This window comes from Echiichthys vipera (assembly GCF_963691815.1).
Source record: "Echiichthys vipera genome assembly, chromosome: 22".
NCBI lineage: Eukaryota > Metazoa > Chordata > Actinopteri > Perciformes > Trachinidae > Echiichthys > Echiichthys vipera.
Window position 1 is genome coordinate 5,973,444 of NC_139847.1, and position 20,768 is coordinate 5,994,211.

The window sequence follows — 20,768 nt, forward strand, 5'->3', positions numbered from 1 at the left end:
GTTAAAACGTTTAAAATGATCTATTTTAGTTATGACATTATATTGTTAATTCTTCAAAACTGTGCTGCTGATTTAAATAATAAATAAAGCAGTTCATTCTGTTCTCAATTTGTTTAGATATTTCTCTTTTTTTAAAACTTTTTCTCTAAAAAAAGAACCGATAACTAGTACCTTTAAATTACCAGATCGATAAGCAGTATCTGTGAAATGAGACGTATCATTCAAATCTTAACGATACTCATTCCTACATGAATGCCCATAATATGAATTGCTCTTTTTACTCTGGATAAATAATCTGGTAATTGAAATACCGTTATTATTTTATATATTTATTGGAGTTATTGACTCAAAATGGCAAAAGAAACCTAAATAAGATGTTAAGCAAAACTGATACATGAACACCATATGGTAAAGGAATAGTAAAGTAATAGATGTCAATATCTTACATAGCGTATAGTGTTTAAGCCTACCTGTAGATCTTGTCTGAAGCTCCAGTGATGGGCGAAATTGGGTTAAGAAGCAAAAAGATGTGCAGTTCTTTCAAAGGACGATCTTGCGTAGTTTTAGTCTCAGCTGTGGCTTAGAGATGGACTGATTGTCCCTCTGATGTCCTTAGCAGGATCCCAGGTAAAGATGTGACACCTGTGCATTACGTGCCACTATTTAAAGTAAGGGGATGTTAAAAGCAAAAAAAAGGAAGAATCTTTCTCTGACATCATGGATAATGAGGGTGGGGTTTGAAATCAGCGCTCAAGGGCGTGTGTGACAGCCACACATGAATTTTTGTTATGTCACTTCACAGTAAACCCTGTTCTTCTTCCTTTAGAGATTACTGTCTAAATGCATTCCATCCTTGAGGACTCGCAAAGCGTGTAACCTACATGATTGACACGGTGACAAGGAAACACAAATGCTGTCTACTGTGTCTTACTCGATGGTTCTGATGATCTGATTAAGCAGTAACTGTAGTGTCATGTCGAACAACATCTTAGTTTTTATAATGACATACAGAATACTACACATCATACTGAAGGTTTTCAGCTTTAGGTATGCTTTATGAATCTTTATGAAATTAGAACAAATAGGGCCGATCTAGTCCGACTAACTCGTTAGATTTAAATCGTAATCCAGATGAGAAAATCATGCTGTTAGGCAGTGATTCAATTAAAACTCTAAATAATCAGTTTCCATAATACATTTATTTAAAAAAATATGCAATAAAAACTCAATAGTTACATATTACAATGTGCAAAATGTGTTTCACCAGTATTTGGTATCATATATTCTTTATGAGCAACGTGCACGTGTACTTGCACACACACACACACACACGTGAAAATATCAGCCAATAAAGGCTTCATTGTAACAGCATTGTCGAATCATCAACAATATGTACATTCATACAAAAGAGAATGACATCAAAATAATAAAATAATGCAAACAAGATGTCGTACATGAATGTAAATTTGTAGTGGCACTAAGACAAAAGTGATTATGGTTCTTCATAAGGGAATCTGCGTCTTCTGAGTCGTAGAATGTGGTTTCAAAAAGTTCTTCATTATTTTCCCCAACGTTTAAGCTCTGTTGAATTTTACCTACATATGTTCTCCTGGCATCATGGTTATATTTGAGTGGTTACTGTGGAGTTACCCAGTTTCAGTAGTAAGTAATAAGACAGTAGTAATGGAGCTTAAAAGATAACCAAACTCTAAACCCCACATTCTTATAAAACATGACATCTACTGGTGAAAGCCAGGTAATGGTTCAATTGATTTGGTGTTACTCTTAATGGTTCTTATTGTAAGTGCTTCTCTTGTGTGCCCCAATCTAACCATTCAAAGATTGATTTTCACCTGGGGGAGAGAGACAACGTATTTCCCTGCAATTGTGTAACTTGTAGGACAGAAATAAAGCAGTCCTATGGTTAAAAAAAACATTGATTAAAAATAGAATTAAAAACTTCTAAAAATAATTGTCTTGTTTGTTTCAGAGCCTTTGCAGATGTGAAAGCAGTCAAAAGAGTGAGCACCATTCACCACTCCTACTTTCACCTGCAGTAAGTTGAAACAACATGAAGCATGCTCCTAATGTTTATATTCAGTGGCACACGTACATGATGGTTTTTCTTGTCTTGACTCAGAGGGTTTCAGTTTCCTCATAGCATGACCAGACCTAGCACGCTCACAGTGATCAGCAGAGCTACAGGGGAAGATAGGAGAACAGTAAAAAAAGATTCATTAGGCATTGTTTAAACACACTTTTTTGATAACTTTGCTTTCTTAAGGAAAACAACCCTGTCTTGTGGTTACCTTGCATCAGAGATTGCTGGAGTGCAATGCCGTTGGCAGTGGTACCGGGGGAAGGGGTGGTGTTGGGTGAAATTTCATTGGTGACAGTGGTATTAGGATCGGCCAGGTTTACAACAGGGCTTCTTAGTTGAGTGCTGGGGGATCCCAGAGTATCAGAAGCTGAGAGTTTAAGGAAAAGACAAAGATATCATTGATATATATTTTAGCACATTGAAAGATTTTAATAAATATTAATATATTATCTATGATACTCTATGTGACAGTGGATATGGAGCTGGAATGTGTATGTCCAATATTTTGGCTTACTGGCGTTGAATGATCCGGTTGAGATTGCGACTGAGAAACTAGTAGCTGATGCTCTAGTGGCTGGACTTGGTACAGTGGCAGCAAATGTACACTGGATTTGACTTCCATTGACCCGGCCCTTCACAGAGTTCACGTTCATCTGCAGAGCAAAAACAGTTTAACAGATGACCAAGAAGACAATGAGTTTTCAGTAGTGTATTAATGTAAACAAATATTTGTATACCATGCACGCAGGTGGTGGTGGTGGTTTGAATGAACATTTGACTTGATAATGCTTGAGCTGCGGTTTCAAAAAGGAAATGCAGGCATGTTGTGCCTACCATACCATAAGTATTTGACATGTAGAACAAAGAGAAAATTAAATAAATCGCGTCGGAGAAGCTGGCTGGACTCCTGCAGGCGCGGCTGCATGTTTTCACGACTTTTGGAACACTTCCTTCGCCGACTGTTTAGTGTTAGAGAGCGCGTACTAAACACGCCTCATGTTGCTCTGTATTAAATGTAGAACACACATTAAATTGTTGATGCAAATCAGATTCAGTTTTCCAAATTAGGCTAACTTCCAGTTGCCAGTAGGTAGTGCTGTGGCTGTTGGTCTCTATTGGCATGTAGTTGTCCGTAGGCCTGGACTGCAATTATGCACAGTACATTTGGTTCAGTTTGAACATTGTATGTTGAAGTTAAAGCTACTTCCTGTTTTATGGTAAGAAGCACAAACTGGTTGACATGCCATTGTGCAACGTGCACAAAACATGCCTTATGTATCCATATCAGATGTGCAGAATCCACAATGGAAATTTCATGTAAATAGGATGATGTTTGTAACATTTCGTCCAACCAATAGGGAGCGATATCACTGTGAGTCGATTTTGAGATGTAGATGTGGTTAGGTCATGAGTCATGTAGGACAATGTATGGTCAAATTACAACAACTTCCTGTTTTATTGCAAAAAGTGATATTTTGGCACCATGCCACAGCAACTGAGCAAAAAAAAGAGAAAAAGTGCTAATTATTGTTTGATCAGACATTTCTTTAAATGATATTGACTTATTTTTAAGTTTATCGTGTTTAATTTGTAGGAGTCTGTGTGACGTGCGAAATTTGGAAAATGGCCATAAAATTTAAAATGGCCGAACTGATGAATTTGGGATTTTGCTCCAAGAGGCTTTTTTGTGCGTCTGGAGGTGCTATTTATGCCTACCGTCAATATTGGGATGTAGGTGTGTTCAGGACTGGACTCTTGTCATATATAAGAAATTTGGTGCAGATTAGAAAATGGTCAAGTTACAATAACTTTCTGTTGTATGGCTCAAAGCATGACTTTGGCGCCATGCGACGCCACGGGTTGTGTTCAGGCCGGAAGTCTTACAAGTCATGAGGAATTTAAGGGGGATCGGAAAATGTATGGTGACGTTCTAATAACTTCCTGTTAATGGCCAAATTTCAAACTTTGGCGCCACGCCTACACAGTGCAATGCAAATTCAAACGCTGAGTATCGTCTCATCTGACATGTCTTTAGATGATTCTGACTGATTTAGAAGTTGATCGTGTTAAGTCTCTAGGAGGAGTTTGTTAAAATATGACACGTTCAAATCTAAAAGATATCAGAGAATGGCCACTAAATTCAAAATGGCCAACATCCTGTTGAGTTTCGATATACCTCCAAGAGGCTGTTTTGTTAGTCTGGAAGAGTTCTATGTGCCCACAGGTTTTGGTAAATGTACCATGATTGTGTAGTCTGGACTGATTCTAGGGGGATCTTGCGACCCAATTTGCCATGACCATTTTCGTAACCAATGAAATACGTACATTTTCACCAAGCTTAAATTTTGTGTGATTTTGTTAAAATGTGATAAAGCCCCCCAAAAAGGCATTTTTTTGCATGAAGAGAAAGAAATCCTCCAAAAACAATAGGTTCCTCACTGACATTGTTGGTGCTTAGGCCCTAATTAAGAAAAAATAAACAAAACGATAGACATACAAATAAGCTTCCAGACCATATCAGCTGTTTCTCCTCCTGTTCATATCAGTTCTTTACACAAATGGCGTTATTGTAGTCCAAGGTTAGACTGCCGGCTGTTCATTAGTGGGCCATGAACTTGCTATGAGCTATCATACTCACTGAATTAAATATTTTTGATGTGAAAAATCCAACAAAATAACCAAGAAATATATCCTCACCCAACTCTACTACAACTTAGTAGCACTCACCTCTTTCACAGTCAGCACACCATTGTTGAGGACAGTGCTAAAGAATTTAACGACACCGTTGTTGTTTGCACAGACGTAGGTTGTGTCATTACCTCCCTGTTGTGCAAAAACAGAAAATAGAGCTTCACTTATGATATCAGAACACAGATTACTTCAAACAAACTGTATGATTGGCTCTGGGTTAGACTTCAGGGTAGTGAGTGAGTGACATACCAGTGTGCTGTCAGCTGACAGGGTGGCAGCGATATAGCCAGCTGACTCTCCTGAGAGCCCAAACTCAAAGTTTTGACCGCTCGTCTGCTTGGCAGCAAGAAAGAAACAGGATCCCGTGGATGGATCGCAGTCAGAGGGCTCAGCCGCACAGAGCTGTTGGGTCCCACATTGTGTCCTAGAAACAGGTGTCTGCAGAGGAGATAGGAAACTTTAAATGGTCAGGAAATGTGCACTTTGATGATGTTCAGCATCATCAATAAATGTAAATTGAATTCAATATTTTTTTTGGCATCACTCACCTCAAGAGTTTCCACTGTGGTATTAGGTGTCAGTGGAGGTGCTGCTGTAGTGGCCGGTGCTGCTGTGTTGTTTCCTGCTGCAGTTGTCATGTGTGGTGCAGTGGTCATGTTTCCTGCTGCAGTTGTCATGTGTGGTGCAGTGGTCATGTTTCCTGCTGCAGTTGTCATGTGTGGTGCATTGGTCATGTTTCCTGCTGCAGTTGTCATGTGTGGTGCATTGGTCATGTTTCCTGCTCCAGTTGTCATGTGTGGTGCATTGGTCGTGCCGTTTCCTGGTGCTGCCGTAGTAGCAGGTGCCACTGTAGTGCCTGGTGCTGCTGTAGTGCCTGGTGCTACTGTTGTAGGTGCTGCTGTAGTGCCTGGTGCCGCTGTAGTGGCTGTTGCTGCTGTTGTAGGTGCCCCTGTAGTGCCTGTTGCTGCTGTTGTAGGTGCCCCTGTAGTGCCTGTTGCTGCTGTTGTAGGTGCCGCTGTAGTGCCTGGTGCTGCTGTTGTAGGTGCCGCTGTAGTGCCTGTTGCTGCTGTTGTAGGTGCCGCTGTAGTGCCTGGTGCTGCTGTTGTAGGTGCCGCTGTAGTGCCTGTTGCTGCTGTTGTAGGTGCCGCTGTAGTGCCTGGTGCTGCTGTTGTAGGTGCCGCTGTAGTGCCTGGTGCTGCTGTTGTAGGTGCCGCTGTAGTGCCTGGTGCTGCTGTTGTAGGTGCTGCTGTAGTGCCTGGTGCTGCTGTTGTAGGTGCGACTGTAGTAGGTGCGACTGTAGTAGGTGCCGCTGTTGTAGGTGCCGCTGTAGTGCCCGTTGCTGCTGTTCCCACAGATATCAAGGACAGCGTCACAAATAGGATGGCGAATGACAGTTTATCCATGCCTAGATTAGGTGGGGTAAGATCATAAAGTTTAATAATACAACAGGACACTTCATCTACAGTTAAATTGATTTTTCTCAAAATAAGGCCATTTAATATTTATTTAAAACATTTTTTACAGACAAAAGTTTATAATGTTTGCACATGTAAAAACACAGAAACAGACTTCACTCTTAACGTAATGCTAACATGAACATATATTTACTTAACTACAATTATGGCAAAAGCTTTGTACTTTTCTTCAATATGTGTGTTCATTATGGGAAATTTATTTTGTTTATATTCTCCATACTTCTGTCAGTCTGGCTGTGAAGTTGTCATTACATTTATTTGTAAGCAATATTTAAAATGTCTTAAAAAGTTGAACTTGCAGAACCCTGTGGAGTACCCTTATGAAATACACACACACACACACACACACACATGTTCCTATTACACTTGTGCCCTTACTTCAAGCCTGACTCAGACGTCGGAAGTTCCCGACTCGTGATTGCAAGTGAATGCAGCATAACCGTTAGCGGTGACCTCAGCTTTCATTAGAGGGTCGTATGATCATTCGCCGTTGTTTTAACTCACTCTTTGATAGATAGGAACTTAAAAGGCAATTAAATAGATGAAAATCTTCGTGGTACAACTTCAATAATTACTTCAATAATTTTGTAAATGAAATTATTAATATAATTTAGATTCATTAAATTTAGTTCTAACCAATATTGAAAAGGTCTTAAAATGTCTTCAATTGAAATTGGAGAACCCCGCGGGTACTGGGGCCGGACAGTATGTTTGTTTGATTATTATTCCTGGTATTCAAATATTTGTTTTTTAATTTAACATTAAAAAAAAAAATGTGTGCTTATTGTTTGCTATCTATCAAGGCAAACTGCAAAATACATTCTGCAAGAACATTCGCGTACTATTTATTCCTTTTAATTGCACTATGAACGTGTGGAAATAATAAGTCCTCTCATCCGGGTTGGCGACTGCCTGAGAGACAGCAGTGGGTGTGGTGTGCCGGATGCATGTGAGTCCAGTGTTGCCTGCAGACACTGCAGCAGGTAACGGTGTATAATATGTACTAGGTGTAATTTATTCATGACAAGACACAATTTGGTAACAAATGAGCATGATAATGTTAAATGATGCTGATTATTTTAAAGTAGCAGACAGTTGAAACACAGTCACTTCATTTTCACCTCCCAATAATTTAGTAATTGAAATGTTATTAATATTGTATATATTTTAAGAAATCTATTGACTGAAACTGAGAAAATAGAATTTGAAGGGAAACTGTACACCATATGGTAGTAAAGTCATGGATATCAATACATATACATAGCGTAAAGTGTTTAAGCCTACCTGTGGATCTTGTCTTCAGCTCCAGTGATGGGGAGAAATTGGGTCAAGAAGCAAAAAGATGTGCAGTTCTTTCAAAGGAAGATCTTGCGTAGTTTTAGTCTCAGCTGTGGCGTACGGATGGACTGATTGTTCCTCTGATGTTCTTAGCAGGATCCCAGGTAAAGATGTGACACCTGTGCATAATGTGCCACTATTTAAAGTAAGGGGATGGGAAAAGCAAAAAAAAGCAAAAGAAACTTTCTCTGACATCACAGATAAAGAGGGTTGGGCTGGGAGAAGGGCTTGAGGGTGTGTGTGTGCGTGCGTGTGCGTGTGTGTGTGTTGGATTTTCACAGTTAGCCCTCTTTGTATTCATGATGACAAGGGAACAAACAAACACTGTGTACTGTGTCTTCCTGGGTGGCTCTCTTATCTGATTTAGCAGTAAGCGTAGCGTCGTATACAACAACATGTTAGTTTTTATAATGACATACAGAATAGTACTCATAATACTGAAGGTTTTCAGCTTTAGGTATGCTTTATGAATCTTTATAAAATTAGAATAAGAACAGGTTGGGCTGATCTAGTCTGACTAACTCATTAGATGTAAATGGTAATCCACATGAGGAAACCATGCTGTAAGGCAGTGATTTCTACCTTTAATGAGCCTAATTATAACTCAAAATCCACTTTCGAGGCCAATTTTCGAATTCAAATCAAGTCAATTAAAGTTAAACCAACAAACCCATTGAATGTTTCAGCAAGTTACATTTTATTGTCCCAAATATTACTTTTACATGTTGCACTTTGCTCTTAAATCACCTGCATTTGGGTCTACCACTTGCCCTTCACCTGCCCTTTATTGAACTCAACACAAACTTCCACCAGAACAAATGTCTTAGGGACAACACAAGATTGTGTGTGTGTCAGTGTTTGTTACATGAAACCAGTCACGAGGCTGGTAACACAATGCCAAGAACTGGTTTGTCATTGGCAGCAAGCTCTCGTGTTTGCTTCAATATTGAGCCGGCGAGTACAGGCAACTCTGAACTGTCAATCTAAGGAAAGTGTTAATCATACATTAGGTCTGCACGCCATATGCAAATGTGATCAGGGGAGTAGCCTTTCCAAACGTGATATTCTTCTATGGAAGAAGAAATATGTTTTTCCATTTAGGGTTTTTTTTTGCCGTTCTTCCTGCAAATGGACGTGATGAAATATTACAAAGTGTTACTGTAAAAGTGGCCTGCATTGAGAAATGACCTGCTCTTAGCGGAGGTATACCGAAGTAGCTGTCATTGGTGATGCGTTAGTAGTACATTAATTAGTAGTAGTCCCACCCTATTGGTACAAACCTGTGCTTTTTATTCAAGGATGATAATCTTTAGCAAACTGTAAAGATTATGTCCTTGGGCTACAGTCAGTAGGCTTTAATGGACACCAATGTCGTTATCAATACTGCTTGTTGGACGGATTCTTTATCGATAATATTACTGGTCCTGAAACAGGTTTCTGTGTGACAAAAACAGTGTAAATGTAAAGAGAGAATATTTGCACAGCGCTCTTTTTCATTTAGATTTTGAGTTTTTTCAAGGAAACCTGCTGAGCCGGCCCGGTGGCGTTAATGTAATTATAATGGTACACTTTGTTCTGCTTCTTCCTCCTCACCATGACTCCTTGTTCCAAGTTTACAGCAGCATAGATGTCAAGTTTTAAATCAATGTTTTTCAATGTGCAACTGTCAGAAGAAAAACAACCATACCAGCGTTGATAAAAGGAATTGAATAGCCTGGAGGCATTTGATTCCTTTTCCAATCACAAATTGCAACAAATTTTCAACTGGATCCCGTTCTCGATTCCCATCCCAGTCAGAACATTGTAAGGCCCCCAATCAGACAGCGTTGGCTTTGCAGGTTGAAAACGTGAACGCACTGCACTGCCTTTTTTAGTTGAATACGCCCTGGTCCGACAGAACGTTGCCAAAGGCCTCTTTGTTATTCTTGCTACTGGACGACCACCGGATCACCTTTATTTTACAGCCTTTATCTTGCTGCAAAGTTTTAGAGTGATTTCTGCTCTAAATAATGTCCCCAGTGTTAGGAAACAGTAGAAAAACAGGAGAAAACTATACTTGTGCTGCCCAAGTGTGTCAGATTCAAATTTAACATAAACCCATATCGCCATACCTGAAATTTGGGGTTTTAGTATTTTTACATCATGTGATTTACCTTTCCAACTCCATGCACTACATAAACAGTCGTTGCGGTCAAATTACATGGCTCATCAGAATATAGAGTGACTGCTTCTTTGAATAAGAATCTCAAAGACAAACAATAGACAATGCCCCGGACTGTGAGTCATGAAAGATCATGCACTTGATGTGTTTAACCTGTTTGGTTGGTATGGTAAAGAAGGATTTCCGCTTTCATGTGAAACTGGTCTTGCGATTAGTTTCAGCGCTTATGTGTGTTGTGAATCAGGCACAAGTCTGCGAGTACACACAAAACATACATTTGAGTAACAATAGAATACGTTGGCAGTGTGTTGCATTACAAACACTACAACTTTGAGGCATGCTGTGTGTCATAATAGCGTTGTGATGCTCCAAGGGAATAATGAAGACGTCATTATAAAGTATGAGTAGCTTCTACATTACAGTATGCATCTAGAGTAAACTCTTTTGTTAATTCATCTTCAACCGCTTGTCCCTGTCGGGGACGCGGGGGGCTGGAGCCGATCCCAGCTGACATTGGGCGCGAGGCGGGGTACACCTCGACAGGACGCCAGTTTATCGCAGACAGACAGACAACCATTCACACCTACGGGCAATTTTAGAGTCATCGATTAACCTAACACGTGCATGTCTTTGGATTGTGGGAGGAAACCGGAGAACCCGGAGAAAACCCACGCAGACACGGGGAGAACATGCAAACTCCACACAGAAGGGCCCCAGCCGAGATTCGAACCAGGAACCCTCTTGTTGTGAGGCGACAGTGCTGACCACCAAACTCTTTTGTACACCTTTTTTTTTTGGTTTCTTATTTGAGTTATTTAGACAAACTCATAGCTTGACACCTTTGGTACCTAGGCCTATATATGGTATTTTCATGTATGACATTGTCAGGAGAATCAGGTCTGGAGTTCCACTGGTCACTCATACAACGCACTACAAAAAATTGTCCCATTTACTTACTGGAGACACTCTTTTTTAGGCGAGATATGGCGCCTGGGCAGAGCGTACAGGAGGCAGAACATGATGTAGATAACATCATGGTGACAAAGGTCATACACAACCAAGTCTCTTGCTGTTTTTCACACCGTGACCCGCAGTATTTACATATGGGCTCACTCAGAGATTAAATCTTTGCATTAAGGAGTTGACAGGGTAAACAACAGTTAATGTCAGATCCCACTGGTTCTGACATGTCTAGTTAATTAAAGGGTTGCAGCGCATGTGTGAAAGGGGTGCATGTTAATCTACAGCAATTAGTGAGTGGATGGGGCAGTGTAGGAAATACATTTTAAAAAATTCTATTATATTTATCTTTTTTCTATAAGATTTCAGTGGCTCTATTAAACATAGAATGTGAAATGAGCCCGCATTAAAATGCCTACTGTAATAACCTCCTTGTGCCAACATGACTCCCATCACACCATGTTCTGTAAGTTATTTCAAACAATGAGAGAAGCGTGTTTGCTGTTAGGAGCTCAATTTCATTTTTAAAAACCATCACATGTAGAGGTGAGGTAGAGATGTGAGGACCAACTGCCAGCTGACTGTTCAGTAGCATCATCTACTATTAGAGTCATTCGTTCCTATATAGACAGAACTACAAAGTCGTTATAGTGGCTGTTAGCACGATGAGGTGATCTGTATTATTGCTGTTTGACGAGTCTGTTCCTAACAAGTGTGGAAAATAACCTTTAGGTATCTTATCCACAGCCATCCTCCTTGATAGAAATCAGCTTCAGGGGTTGCCTTTACGACCCTTAAGGCAGATTAACCTACCGTATTTTTCGGACTATACGTTTTTCCATGGTTTGGCTAGTCGTGCAACATATACTCAGGTGCAACATATATATTAAAATATATAATCTAACCAAAGTACACCAGCCACTCGACATCTCGGTGAACCAGAGTTTTACGGCACCTGTGGGAGCAGTGGATGATAGACGGAGAACACCGCTTCACCGCAACCGGGAGGACGCGCCATGCAACTTTCCTCGAAGTCATTTGATGGATCAACAAAGCATGGACTTCAGATACAACCGAAACCATCCTGTCGGGATTCAGAAATGTCGGAATAATTCTAACTGGAACTGTTGCTGAGTCTGACGACAGCCAAGCGGAAGAGCAAGCAGCGCACCGTCTACCTCTGGAGTTGGCGCAGTTGCTCAGAAGTGACACAGATGATGAAGAATTCAATGGATTTAGTGATTTGGATTGAGAGTTTGGTAAACTCGTTATGTAATGTTGTTTATGCTATAGTCATTTGAATAACTGTTAAGTTCAACTTCAAGGTATCTATTAATATCTCTGTTACTATGTTCCGTTACATACCAGAAACCTATTCACCCGGTTGTTCTCCGTTCTGTTGTTATTAATAGAACTTGCCGTTAAAGATGAAATGTCTGTTCTTGAGCTCTGGTTTTATAAAATACATTCCCCCAAAAATGCGACTTATAGCCCAGTGCGACTTTTTTACGCATTTTTAGCTGGTGCGACTTATAGTCCGTAGAATACAGTACTAATTTTGGCTCTGGAAGATTTCTCTATTTTTGGCATACAACTCAGCAGGGCTGGGTATTACCTCAAATTTACACTTTTAAATAAAACATGCTTCAATGAATATTTGTTTGAATTGAGACATGTGTAAATAATGTGGATCGACCTTTCCTCCTTGGCTTTATTGTGCACTGCACAATAAAAAAGAAAAACACTGTTATGCAACAAGAACCTGCTACTAAATGTGTGGAAGTCAAGTCGTGTTTGATGCCGTATACAGTAAAGCACAAGATGTGCATGATATTATAGTTTTTAAAGATCTTTTTTCACTAAATTGATCCTGTTGGTTCTGACGAGAAAATGGAGATATAATCTCGTTATCGAGATTGTATCATTTAAGCTGTACAAATTTAAATGCACTTCTCTTAATGGTTGCATGTAGCCAACCACTGGTTGACAGTTCTGCAAACAATAAAATGTCTATGTGCTGATGAATTTGTGTTACTATAACCACAGCAGTGTTTCCCCTACCATTACATTAGGGCCCCCATTGAACGTCAAGTTCATTTGATTTAATTGTATTTTCTGAATAGCCTCAAATCCCCAAATAAGTACTTTAAGGATCTCTTTCCTATAGAACATCTCTATACTTTGTCCTTTAAGTAAACAAACTAAACAGACTTAGGTTATTTATCTTATTTACAGGACAGCATGTTAATTCTGTCTCTACATGGCTGAATGTTTTTAATTCTCGAAAAACTCCGACAGCGTTGGAGATTCACTTGTTTAAAGATGGTTTGTTAAATTGTTTGTGAAGAGGCTCCACTCCTAACGGGGAAAAGGAAACTGAAACTTATCAGAGATCCTTTATTGTTTAGTTTGAGAAAATGATTCACTCCTACAAAAAACAACTAAAACAGAATTAAACAAACTGAAATTCTGTATTTTGTTGTGCTTGAAACCATAAAGTGATTTTTGATTTAACTATGGACTGTTTCTGTTGGGGAACATTATTTGGACCTTTAGGACATTAATTATTTCAAATACATTTTCTGATGCTGAGTGTAGCTCATTGTGCGATACACTGATTTAAACTAAGTTTGCGTTGTGGTTCTGATTATTGTTGTATAATTGTGATCTTTCTGTCTGGTGATTTTTAACGCCTTCTAACACTGATTCATTTATCCATGTGGGGATTGACCTTTAATACGAACCTAACCATTAAATTGTCTGATTAAACACCGACTGGCTAAAAAAAGAACATTCAGGCGACAACGCTGCAGTGCGCTGGAAACCATGCCCCCTCCCCGCCTCCTGACCCAGCTGACTGGTGAGATCTGACAATCAATCTTGTATTTGCTCAAGTTAGGGTTCGTGATAACTGATGTCACAATAATCCAGCTTCCCTTGTTGATCTGCTTCACTGCCCCATTACAGTAAACAGCAAACAGCGGAGTTCTCCCAGTGTGTTTCTTGGCCACCTGTCAACATCCATTGATCCTCACAGGATCATTTATCAGTTGTTCACAAAAGCCGGGTAGAGATGTCCGAATGGAATTCATACTTTAAGCCGAACGAGTCTGTTTCTTAAGTTCATTTATGCAGACAACAATCAAACATGCATAAATCTGTCAATGGGCACGCACGTTATACGGCATTGTATTTGCTGTAATACCCTTTTGCGAAGAATAAATATGTCACTTCACCACATCCTTGTTGTCATAGACAGGAGAGGTTTACTTACGCACAGTGAGGCTCAAGAAAGGTTTTTGGAGCTGTCGCAAACAAATGTGTACACGAAAGAGAACGATGAACAATAATAGACGAAGAACAAGAGCTTCAGTTAACCTTACTCATCCTAAATGTTTGACCCCATGAGATATGATAGAATGGGTGACACGGATGGTAAGTTGCTATACTCTGCTGTTTACGACTTAAAACATGTGCACTGTACAAGGCACTTAACCTATTACTAAAACAACATTTATAGGTAGACTTTCAATTCCTAATTTTCAAATTGAGAATACATTTCTTCCAGTTTGGATCTTTCCATACATTTCAGTCTTTACAGCACATGTAGGTAACATCGAGTTATGCATACAGCTCTTTTTCTCCAATGCTCTGTTTAACGATAGCACAGCGGTTTGGCCTCAGGGTTTCTCTTTATTTAATCAGTCTACCTTTAGGGGTGTTCATGAATTGCTTGCTGTGTTTGACTGTCATTGCTTGTTTGACTGCTATTGCTTGTTTGTTTTTCTGCTACTGCTATGATGAATATGGCTGCCAATGTAACTGTTCTGCTATTCAGTCCGATTCTTTATCGATTTCCTTATGGATTCCTGATCTATTTTCTGTGTTTTCAGCTTTAACGCAATGGTTTTATCATTTCTGAGTCTGAACGCAGTGTAAATGAGATGGAATATTTACACAGTTTTCTTTTTTATTGAGCTTTTCAGGTTTTTCAAAGAAAATCTGCTAGGCTGCAGGAAAAAAATGGCGGTATTGATAAAATAATCCTACACATAACGTATCAACTGATTGAAAAATAACAATAACAAAAACAAATGTTACTGGTCAATCTTGGTTCCTACCCTCACCTATGGTCATGAAAGCTGAGTCATGACCGAAAGAACGAGGTCGAGGGTACAAATGGGCCGAAATGGGTTTCCTCAGGAGGGGGGCTGGAGTCTCCCTTAGAGAGAGGGGGAGAAGTTCAGCATCCGTGAGGAACTCGGAGTAGAGCCGCTGCTCCTTTGCATTGAAAGGAGCCAGTTGAGGTGGTTCAGGATCATCTAGTAAGGATGAACCCTGGGCGCCTCCCTAGGGAGGTGTTCCAGGCACGTCCAGCTGGGAGGAGGCCTCGGGGAAGACCCAGGACCAGGTGGAGAGATTATATCTCCACACTGGCCTGGGAACGCCTCAGGATCCCCCAGTTAGAGCTGGTTAATGTGGCCCGGGAAAGGGAAGTTTGGGGTCCCCTGCTAAAGCTGCTGCCCCCGCGTCCCGCCCCCCGGATAAGCGGTTGAAGATGAGATGAGAAGAGACAAAAACAAATGAGTATATTAGGTAAACCATTATGAAGATGAACAAAAGGGGAAAAGTAAACAGGAAATAGTCAGGTGTCTGGTTAAGCACGGTTTTGGCAAAACAAGCTGGAGCAGATTCTTTCTGTGTCACAAGATGACTCGAGGAAATTATGCTATGATGGGGAAGGCGCATGAGCTTTGGAGTATTTGCACAGAAAAGTCCTGTGTTTCTTACGTATGTAAGTGGTGAGTCATTGATTGAGTGAAATGGGAGTTTTCAGTCCATCACCACGGAAGATCAAGTTATAATTAACAATCACTCAAAGATTCCTCATGGCTGCATTCCTGGAGCTACTTTTACTGTAAACGCTTAGGCATGTTCTTCTGCCCCGGGGTTTAGTAGTAAAAGGAGAAGGTGCAAGCAAGAAGAAGGGCGTTCCCAGACATTACATCCACATAGTTCTTGATTTCATTCAACTGGATCACAAATGCTGAGTCACATTAGATTAAAATTTTAGAAAAAGTAATGGTGGAAGCAATCTTAATATCAAAATTGTGGAAAACTGCTATGGACATTTTGAATTGTACCCATTTTTAGAGATTGTGTAGGTACGGTGTAAAATGAAAACTCACTTGTTGTTTTTCCAATGTGTTAAAAAAAACAACTTGCATGTTATGTTTAGATAACAGTGCAGTTTTAAATCTTGAATTCTAACAAGTTTCTCGTTACGCTGAACAGCAGAAGCCAGAAAACGGACACATTGCCCCAATCGCCATGACACAGAGCTGGATTTGAATCGGCAAAACAAATCTATGCAAGTACCTCATGTATTGTGTCACTGTGACAAATTTGTGACACAGAATCAAATGAGTTTGTGTGATCCTTGTGTGTGTAAGGATGGCTTTTATCATGTTTTCATTTTCCCAGCCTGTAAATGAATTGATTGATTGAGTCTCACCGTTCTCATCATTCTTTAAATGGCCAGAAATAGGACTTCAACGCGCTGATGTTGCCGGGGTTCTGCTAGATGTGTAATGCTGCGTTACAGTGATAGAAGATGAGTCGGAGAACAACAGCGACGCCCGCGACAACAGCGACGCCCGCGCGAAGGATAGGCTATAAACGTTACTTCCCTGCATGTAGTGTTATATTAGATACTGCAATTTTAACACAACTTGTTTTGAATATTCTGGCATGAAAATATGAGTTATAATCTCTTAGCATATATATATATATATATATATATGCTAAGAGATTATAACTCATATTTTCATGCCAGTATATATATATATATATATATATATATATATATATATATATATATATATGCTAAGAGATTATAACTCATATTTTCATGCCAGTATATATATATATATATATATATATATATATATATATATGAAGAGCACTTTTCCAAAACGAGATAAAAGCCAAATTTTTTAAAAATGAGTTTGTCATACCACTTTGCTGTTACAGAACCTTTTCACTGCTTCATCAGTGTTTCTGCCAAATCTCTATATTTCCTTTTTTTAAATGGTCTCAAGATGCAGTTCCTTTCCAAACCGCGACCAGCGCCAAACCTATTTTTAGCCTAAATGCGATACGTCCTCTCGACCAATCAGAATTCAGTGAGCGTTCTATGCGATCCAACATGGCGGCGCTCTGAAGCGGGAGAGTTTTTTGTTTTGTCCGTCCGTTCAACATCTTCAGACTGAGCCATAAACCATTTTGACAAGATAAATTGAATATTAACCAAATGTGTGGGTCTGGGTAAAAAAAATTAATTTTCCTGAAAACTATTAAAATGGATTTATAGCGTTTTGGAAAAGAGCTCCTCATATATATATATATATCATAGGCTACATTAGTTTGCAGACTCTTATAATTTACTATTACAGTACAGTATTTTCCTCTATACACATGTTTCATTTTGATGAAATAAAAATCTAAATCTCAAGTGTCACAGCAAAACTGAAGCCTTGTAATGTTGTACCCAGTTCCATTTTATATACTTATGCAGACCTTTTACACGTAGACAGATCCGTTGATGAAGACGTTTTAGAATACCGCTCTAATGTCAACCAATGTGATCCACTGCTAGACAATATATTCATTAATGTATTTGATGGCGGTCGCCCATGTTTTCTGTTTACGTTCGACTTAAATGGTCTGGTACTCTGATGTGGGAGCTCGTAAACTGCATGTAGGATAAGTCCCATGCCCCAGTGCTTAGGAATGCAGCATAAGTACACAACAACTGCTTATTTCCTGTGCATAATATGAAACCTTTATTCAAGCTTTCTAATGTTATACTTCAAATTAATAACTGGATTTTTTTAGGAACAACATATTTAACTTATTCCTACTGAGCACCTGGTTTGTCACAGTAACAGTTCAACTCAATTGTTGGATCCCTGTGGCATTCAGTACATATTATACAGCCGTTTGCAAAAGGTATTTAATGAGCCATAATCCGTTACGGTTCAAGAAGCATGAAGGTCATAAACTCACATTGCTTTATGCGTCTCGAGATGTGGCAACAGCGTCGGTAATGTCTTGATGTCGTACTGTGGTGGGTCTGATCTTTGAATCTCACCGACAAGGGAATCAAACTTGCCTCGAGCCGCAGCAACAATAAGACCAAGCTCGGTGGTTTTTTATTGAAGCTGGTAAAAGGAAGTTTTCACAGTGCCCCGGCCCTGTGGAGAGTGAGAGTTAATAAACATAATCATCAATCCAACAGGTTAGAGAGGAATAATTAAAAAGATAAAACAAAATAGGCCATGGTGAGGGCATTGGGATTTCTGTGTACTGTATTTGAAATGATTTCAGGTGCAGTAGAGTCTTTGTGTTGGCAGTATCAGGTCAGGTGTTTATATATTATCTTTATTATAGGTAGCCCACAGCAGCAGAGTGGATTTTGTCCCCCATCGTGAAAAGATGGATTTCTTTGCAGCCGGTATGACAGCAGAAACAACTAAATTCAACTAAAAACTGGTTTAATGTACATGCGTGTGTTATTAACTGATATAGGCTTGACGAAATGTAGTGGTTAGCACTGTCGCCTCACAGCGAAAAGGTTTCAGGTTCGCATCCCGGCCTGGGCCCTTCTGTGTGGAGTTTGCATGTTCTCCCCGTGTCTGCGTGGGTTTTCTCCGGGTTCTCCGGTTTCCTCCCACAATCCAAAGACGTGCAGGTGTTCGGTTCATTGATGACTCTAAATCACCCGTAGGTGTGAATGGTTGTCTGTCTCTGTTCGTCTCTATGTGTCCTGTGATAGACTGGCGTCCTGTCCAGGGTGGACCCCGCCTCACGCCCGATGTCAGCTGGGATCAGCTCCAGCCCCCCCCCGACCCCGACCCCGACCCTGGGATAAGCGGTTGAAGATGAATGAATGAATGAATGAAATGTAAACCTATCCCCCTACTAAATAATGTTTTCTCTTGACCCACGTATTCCTGTTCAGGGTCTTACGTGAGGTCAGAAAATGTCCTAGCTTGCACTGTGGATGGAGACCCATCTTAGTTTTGAGTTGCTCAACTTGTTTTTTTTATCTCATTGAAAGGAAAGCAGGTATTACTGATGAGGAATGTGTTTACCCAGTTCTTTTCAGAGTCTTCCTCATTCAGAGAAAAAAGCATCTTTGTGGTTTTTCCATTACGTTGTCAGAAAGGCACCCGATAGTTTTCTGCAACAGGTCTTCATGCTGCATATCTTTCGTAACAGACGTTGGAAACAACCTCTGATAACATCTTGACTAGCTACCATTTCAACCAACCAGCCAGACAGCCAAGCAGGTATGTCTACATTTTTCTGTCTACCATGCGCACACCGGTGCATCACGCTCTGAGCACAAGGTGATCAGGCTTCTAACCCCTCCTCAAGCTCCTACTTTTCACAACTGAGACAACGAGAGACCGAGACCAATGAACAGGAAACCACTTTTATTGCTAAGAAAGTGAAAGTTCAACATGGCACAAATGCAGTGTACATACATAATAAAATTTCTGCTTATTAATATAAATATAACTAATAAATATTTAAAATATATTCCTACAATCCGCTCTTGGAATAAACAATTACAGAAATAATTTAATAACTATTTTTGGTGTTAAGATTAAGACACGCTTTGGTTTGACAAACGCTTTCCTTCATTCTTCGAGCTCGGCGAGTTTCTTGAGCTCAGACTTCAAGAGCTCTTCGTCTTCTAGCTCGTCTACCTCCACCTCTATCCCATCTATGGTTTTCTGCAGCTGTTCCTTAATGCGGTTGAGCTCCAGCAGCCCGTCCTGCAGGTCCTTACAAACTTCCCGAATCTTAGCAGCGAAATCTGTCTTGGCTCCCTTTTTGAGTTCCATGCTATCCTTCGCTAGGAAAAAGACATCGAGAGCCAGGAAGAGGCCTGACATGACTCCCGTGGTAACGCTCATCACCTGGGCGGCTTTAGCAGCACCCCCTGCAACACTGAGGACCTGAACGGTACTAATCAGGCTCTCTGTGTTGATCACTAAAGCCTTACCGGCCCGGCCGCCCTCCTTCATCACATGCTTGACGTTCTGGTTGAGGTGCTTCTTTGAGATGCTGTCAGCATACTCCTCAAAGTTCCACTCCTCAAGCGTCTCCATCCCTTCCTAAAGGGTAGACATTTAGGGTTAATACAGTAGGTTGTTTTAAAAATCATTTTGGTATCAACCAACACATCTTTAGACCTAAGGCTAATTATGATATCCTACACTTACGGGTAAAAGACATTATGCAAAGTAATGAAACAGGAACAAAATGAGTTTATGCTTTCTTTTTTTTCAAGCTTTGCATGCAACTGACTGCCTAAAATATCTGTCTTCTTTCTTCTCACCTGCACAAATTCCAGGCACTCCTTGATGTCCTTCATCTCCTCTTCGTAGTTTTGGATTATCTCCTCCACCTTCTTGCGGTCCGTCTTTGAATGGACTGTGTCGGTTATGTTGGCTGAAGCAGACGCCACCCCACCCGCCGTAGCTATACCGATACCTACAGCTGTGACGATGAGAGATGTTCCCGCTGTGAAGGGCGCCAAAATCAGGCCTGTGATAGTAGTGACCGATCCTGCCACACTGGCCACCCCACCGCCGACGCTGGCCTTGACGGTTTTCTTATGGAAGATGTCAGCGGAATCAGCCAGAGCGAGCAGCTCCAGGATGTGCTGCTGGAGTGAGGCGCCACGCTGGTTGAAAAAGCGGACAAATAGACGAGCTGCCATGAAGACACGATCAGCTGCTTGTTCCACCACGCTGAGACAAAGAAACAAGAAAAATGTGTTACAGGAGAAACACTGGAGAAGTATTTATTGAAAAAAAGACCTAAATAAGTGAATTTCAAGGAAACATTACTGTATAAAAGTGCAGAATTATGCTTCAACACTTGGTAAAGGTTAAGTCTGTGGGCCATGTGCGTAACATGCTAACTTTACTTGTAAAGGATGTGCAGAAAGATCTATCTTGTAAGG

At 40.3% G+C, this 20,768-nt stretch overlaps 2 protein-coding genes across 2 annotated transcripts in view; both read right to left on the reverse strand.

The window, feature by feature from the left end:
- Positions 1–1,252: 1,252 nt before the first annotated feature.
- Positions 1,253–7,693, reverse strand: LOC310963740 (uncharacterized protein). The gene is made up of 7 exons (XM_083936658.1): positions 7,552–7,693; positions 5,341–6,197; positions 5,042–5,230; positions 4,829–4,924; positions 2,616–2,754; positions 2,310–2,468; positions 1,253–2,199 (listed from the first exon to the last, which is right to left on the reverse strand). Exons 2-7 carry the CDS (start codon positions 6,193–6,195, stop codon positions 2,156–2,158), a joined length of 1,482 nt encoding a protein of 493 aa, XP_083792784.1. The 5' UTR covers positions 6,196–6,197; positions 7,552–7,693; the 3' UTR covers positions 1,253–2,155.
- An 11,602-nt stretch (positions 7,694–19,295) lies between these two features.
- LOC310963932 (uncharacterized protein) overlaps positions 19,296–20,768 on the reverse strand; it is a 35,850-nt gene continuing 34,377 nt past the window's right edge. The window contains exons 58-59 of the mRNA XM_083936889.1: positions 20,139–20,553; positions 19,296–19,914 (exon numbers count right to left, since the gene is read on the reverse strand). Coding sequence (XP_083793015.1) covers positions 19,435–19,914; positions 20,139–20,553 — 895 coding nt within the window. The 3' untranslated portion in view covers positions 19,296–19,434. The remainder of the gene's footprint in view (positions 19,915–20,138; positions 20,554–20,768) is intronic.

Coding starts and splice junctions, on each gene's coding strand:
- LOC310963740 (XM_083936658.1), bottom strand. CDS start 6,195: ATGGATAAACTGTCATTCGCCATCCTATTTGTGACGCTGTCCTTGATA. Junction 4,925..5,041: donor TGTCAGCTGACAGCACACTG/GTATGTCACTCA, acceptor TTTGCACAACAG/GGAGGTAATGACACAACCTA. Junction 2,755..4,828: donor GTGTGCTGACTGTGAAAGAG/GTGAGTGCTACT, acceptor TTTGCTCTGCAG/ATGAACGTGAACTCTGTGAA.